The sequence below is a fragment of the Pundamilia nyererei genome, unplaced genomic scaffold (assembly GCF_000239375.1).
Source record: "Pundamilia nyererei isolate P.nyererei 1_Seehausen unplaced genomic scaffold, PunNye1.0 scaffold00002, whole genome shotgun sequence".
In the NCBI taxonomy this organism is placed as follows: domain Eukaryota; kingdom Metazoa; phylum Chordata; class Actinopteri; order Cichliformes; family Cichlidae; genus Pundamilia; species Pundamilia nyererei.
Genome location: NW_005187403.1, coordinates 3,761,219 through 3,765,534, shown reverse-complemented (window position 1 = coordinate 3,765,534; position 4,316 = coordinate 3,761,219). Strand labels below are relative to the sequence as shown.

Below are 4,316 nucleotides of genomic sequence, written 5' to 3'. Positions count from 1 at the left end.
ATTTAATTTTTAAAGTGTAGAGTAGAATCACTATAAAATTCTTAAAAGACTGCATGTGAGGCCTTTGTCAGCAGAAAAGGGTGTGAAATTTATAAAAAAAAAATACAGTTAAAAGTATAAAAATTTTTGCCCTTCATATTTTCCAAAGCCCTCTAGCAAACCGAACTGGAGTCTTTGCCGGACCAATTCTAGGTCCTGAGCCTTATGTTTGACACTCCTGCTTTCGAGTTGGCAGTATTGAGTTGGGATGTGCCTAAATCCTTAAAGCTGCTCCTTCATGGCACATTATTAGCATTAGTGGTGTAGTTTTAATGAGTATGTGTGGCATCAGATGCACGTTATGGCTGAAACTTGCTCAAAGATGGGTTTTAAGTAGTTAGGTAGATGTTTTAGTCCATCGACACATTTTGTGTGCAGTCATGAAACTGATCTTAAATGAAAGCAGAGTTGAAGATGAGTTTGGTTCCTGTAATAGCTGGTTTAGCAAGAAAACTACCCCATGTTACAAGAAGGATAGTTTGTTGTTTTTGTGACAGCAAACAGAGGGAATATGATTCAGGGATGAGCAAGGTCTCTTTTGTAAGTATTATGTATAGTATTATGTATAGCCTCCTCCTGAGGCCGGATTGGTAGTGCCTCTGCTCTTTTTCGGAGAAATTTCATTCAGATTATTGACAGAAGCCAGTTTTAGTGTGTCACACAGCTAGTTTGCTATCCAAAATTAGTGGTACAGTTTAGCATGGAGAATGTTATGGGAGTATGATTGTTCAGCTGCAAATGTAAAGTAGCATTTGCATGATGTGTGAACTCTGCCTGAGCTCATCATGGTTGTTAGGAATCACACTGAAAGTTTTCCAAGCCAAGGGGCACCTTGGATTTGTCTTAACAGAGGTCAGAGCTGTTATCATGTTTGTGTCTATAAAGGTTAAGCTTTACAAGTCCCAATAGATCTCATCTGGTGGATCAGACAGTTTCAGGCTTTTAATAGTTGCAAGGGGGGAAAGAAAAGCTTTAAAAAATGGTTTTGTTAGATCATCAAATCACATTTATAAACAAGCACATGCTGACTAACAAACAGCTACAGTAATCACGTCATTATTGAACTTGAGTAATCATGCACAGTGCAGCCCAAAAAAAACCTTGTTTCTGTTGAATTTTTTCTTCTTCTTCCCTTTTTTCCTTGTCCATTGCATCAGTGAACCTCAGGTCACGAATGCCCTGACAGTAGGACTGCACAATTTTGCATAAAATGAGAATCACGATTTTTTATTTTTTTTATTTTTTTTTGGCTTAGAATTGAGGTCACGATTCTCTCACGATTTTCTTTTCCAATATAAATATTTATTGCACTTATTAACTGCACATTAACTTCGCAACAGTTGAAACTGAACATAAAAACAATAAATGTCTCACGTTTTGTTGTTGCCGCAAAATGTTGTACTGCTTGAAATTTCGTCTCCACCGTTGCTCGACGCTGCGTGTATAGAGCAGGTAGTGCAACAATAGAAAAATAGTTGCGGGACGGCACTGTGTAGCGTTTGTCTAAATCCCTGGTTTTGCACAGTGTTGATGGGAGCCATATCTTTGGTCAGGTGATAAGTAATAGCCTCCAAAATTTCTTTGTGCCTTCGGGAGTTCGACGGGTATAGGGAAGCGCTGTATAAGGTTCCCGTTATTGATGTTTGGGTGGTTGACCGGGACGGATTTTCTCCTGTCACTTTTTCGTCATCTCTGACGTGCTCTCCGTTGTTTTTTCCCTGCTAATTTTAGCATCACACAGCACAGCTTCTGTATCACGTGGTATAAGGCTCCGCCCTTGTCATTTGTTGAACAGGAAGAGTGAGCGCTTGTTTTCATGCAGATTACGTCCCGGATAAAAATGCGGTACAGTCGTCGTTTTTTAAATATTTTTTTTAAAATCGTTGTCATTTGGAAATGAGATCGCACAGAAGTATGAATCGAGATTGCGATTTTCTAACGATTAATCGTGCAGCCCTACCTGACAGTTTCTAGTAAAATTTCCTTGTAACATGTTTTTTTTCTTTTAACCCTAACTGCAAACAGATTACTTTTTTGTGATACTTGGAGAGCGCTTCCATGGAAGCCTATAGTTTTGTGAGTTATTGTAAGGTCAAAAGACGGCTGCTTTTGTTGTTGTCAGCAGACTAGCTCTGATAAACGAACTGTTCACTACCTGCCTATCAGAGTAAGACAGATAGTGACTATCTTGCAACGAGATAAAAAAATTAAATGTTCAGATAAATAAAAATGTGCATCTACTTTGACTAATCACAGCCTGTGTGTTCTTTTATGTAATGTTTGTCTTGAGGCAGGTGGATGAACATTGCTTTGTCAATGGTTACTGGAGCGTTATACTTGGTGAAAGTAATTATTTCCCCAACCAGGAAAAAAAACAATGCTTAAGGGGGTGTTGAACATGATTAATTTAGCTTATGTGTTTAAAGATAGTTGTGATTATATTTCCTGACACATTCCGCTTTTGTTTCTACCTTTCACAGGGCTTTGGTTAGTAATATGCAATACACTGGCATCATAAGTAACCAGTACATACTCACTGTATTTAACCTTTTTCTCTCTTTTAGGATCATCCGTTTCATGGTTCGACACGTCAAGTATTTGCTGGGTCTTCGATTTGAAGTGAGCGGTTGGGAGCATCTGCAGACCGAGGGTCCCTATGTCGTCATCTCGAACCACCAGAGCTCCCTGGATGTTTTGGGTGAGTCTTTTTAGTGCTTCTCTGAAGACGGACGTTTTTGATATTGATTTAAATGCTTTCAAATACAGTCATACAATCAATTTCTTTTGGCATTTTAGCAAAAAATATAATTGGTGAAGCAGATAGAAAGGGCATGTGGATAAAGAGAAGGGTGTGCAGTAAAGGTCCAGCTGGCTGGGAATTGCTGGGATCCTGCTTGGGGCATTTGCACCCATGCAGGATGTCTTTACTGCTCTGTCACCAGGTAGGCCTGTTTGATGACACACTTAAAGGTTATTTGAAACACATTCAACTCTCTACTTATAAATGGTCATAAACATCAGATTGAAACGTGTTGAAAGTTTAGCAGTGACAGCGTGTCTCATCTGTTTCTCACTATACACCGACTTTTAATCTGAGAGGAAGAATGAAGCAAGGCAGTCATGCGGACGGCAGATTTGTCTCAGCTGTAGTTTTTGTGCTTTTAAGCCCTACAGACTCAAGAAAACAAACCAAGAGTAGGAAAAAGAGAGAATCCTCACCAGGGAAGAGTTGTTTTACAGTGAGTCCAGTTCATCCTGAGCAACTTGATACCAGATATGATGCATGCGGTCCTGAACATTTTAGTTGGAGGAGCAGCATTCCTCTGCAGTAGATGCATGAGTCCCAGATGGAAGAATTGTACCGTTAAGCTCCAACCATGGGAATTTTTGAATCCCACCTTAATATACATGTGACAAATCTCTACCTCATGACCTAAAGTAGGAAAGGAAAAGCTGATATTGAGCCTCGTCGACTGATGGCTAATTTAATGTCTGCTCCAATCACACAGGCCGAGAGACCAATCAGGGACCCAATAGGGCTAAAAATGTATTTACCTACTGGCTTTAGGAAGGCGCTTTTGTGTCTTGGTGAAATTGAACAGAAAGAGGTTTAGGATTACTGTGATTGCGCTGGTCACTAGCAGATTACTCTCGTCACCTGTACATTTTGTAAGATGGATGATGCCAACTTGTCTGCAAACAGTTGCCAACTAATCACCAAGCAGTTAAGAAAATTTGAATTGTAAACACAAACTGAAAATAGGAAAATGTTGTGCTTTTGGAAATGTGTTCAGTGGCCCAACTTTACTTTGGAGGCATTTTGCAGCTCCAGTTTATTGCTCTTCTTCAAGTTTTACTACCAGTCTGTGGTTAGTTCCCCGGTATCTACAGACAAGTTGGCTTCTTCATGCAAACCGCTGGCAAAACCACAAAATATGCATATTAAATAATACAAGAACGAATCTTGAATATCAGAAGAGTTCATGTCACCTGTATTCTGGTCAGCATGTAGTGATAGCTAAACTCAAGCCTGTGTGACAGCACAAAAGCAACCAGCTAACTGGTACAGATGTTTGCAGTTGGCTCAGTTCTTGCACATGTAGTACCAGATGCAACTTGTTTTTGTATCAAACTTTATCCTTGGTCTCTCCTTTTGAAAGTCATATACTACTATCTAGAGCAGGGCGATATGGCCAAAAATATTTATCACGATATATATTTGAAAATTTGCGATAACGATATAACCAACGATATAATTGATGCGAGACAAAATACAA

The 4,316-nt window shown here is 39.4% G+C and overlaps 1 protein-coding gene across 1 annotated transcript in view; it reads left to right on the top strand.

Moving 5' to 3' along the window:
• agpat2 (1-acylglycerol-3-phosphate O-acyltransferase 2 (lysophosphatidic acid acyltransferase, beta)) overlaps window positions 1-4,316 on the top strand; it is a 15,095-nt gene that overhangs the window by 3,295 nt on the left and 7,484 nt on the right. Inside the window, exon 2 of the mRNA XM_005720194.1 lies at window positions 2,604-2,737. Within this exon, the coding sequence (XP_005720251.1) occupies window positions 2,604-2,737 (134 nt within the window). The remainder of the gene's footprint in view (window positions 1-2,603; window positions 2,738-4,316) is intronic.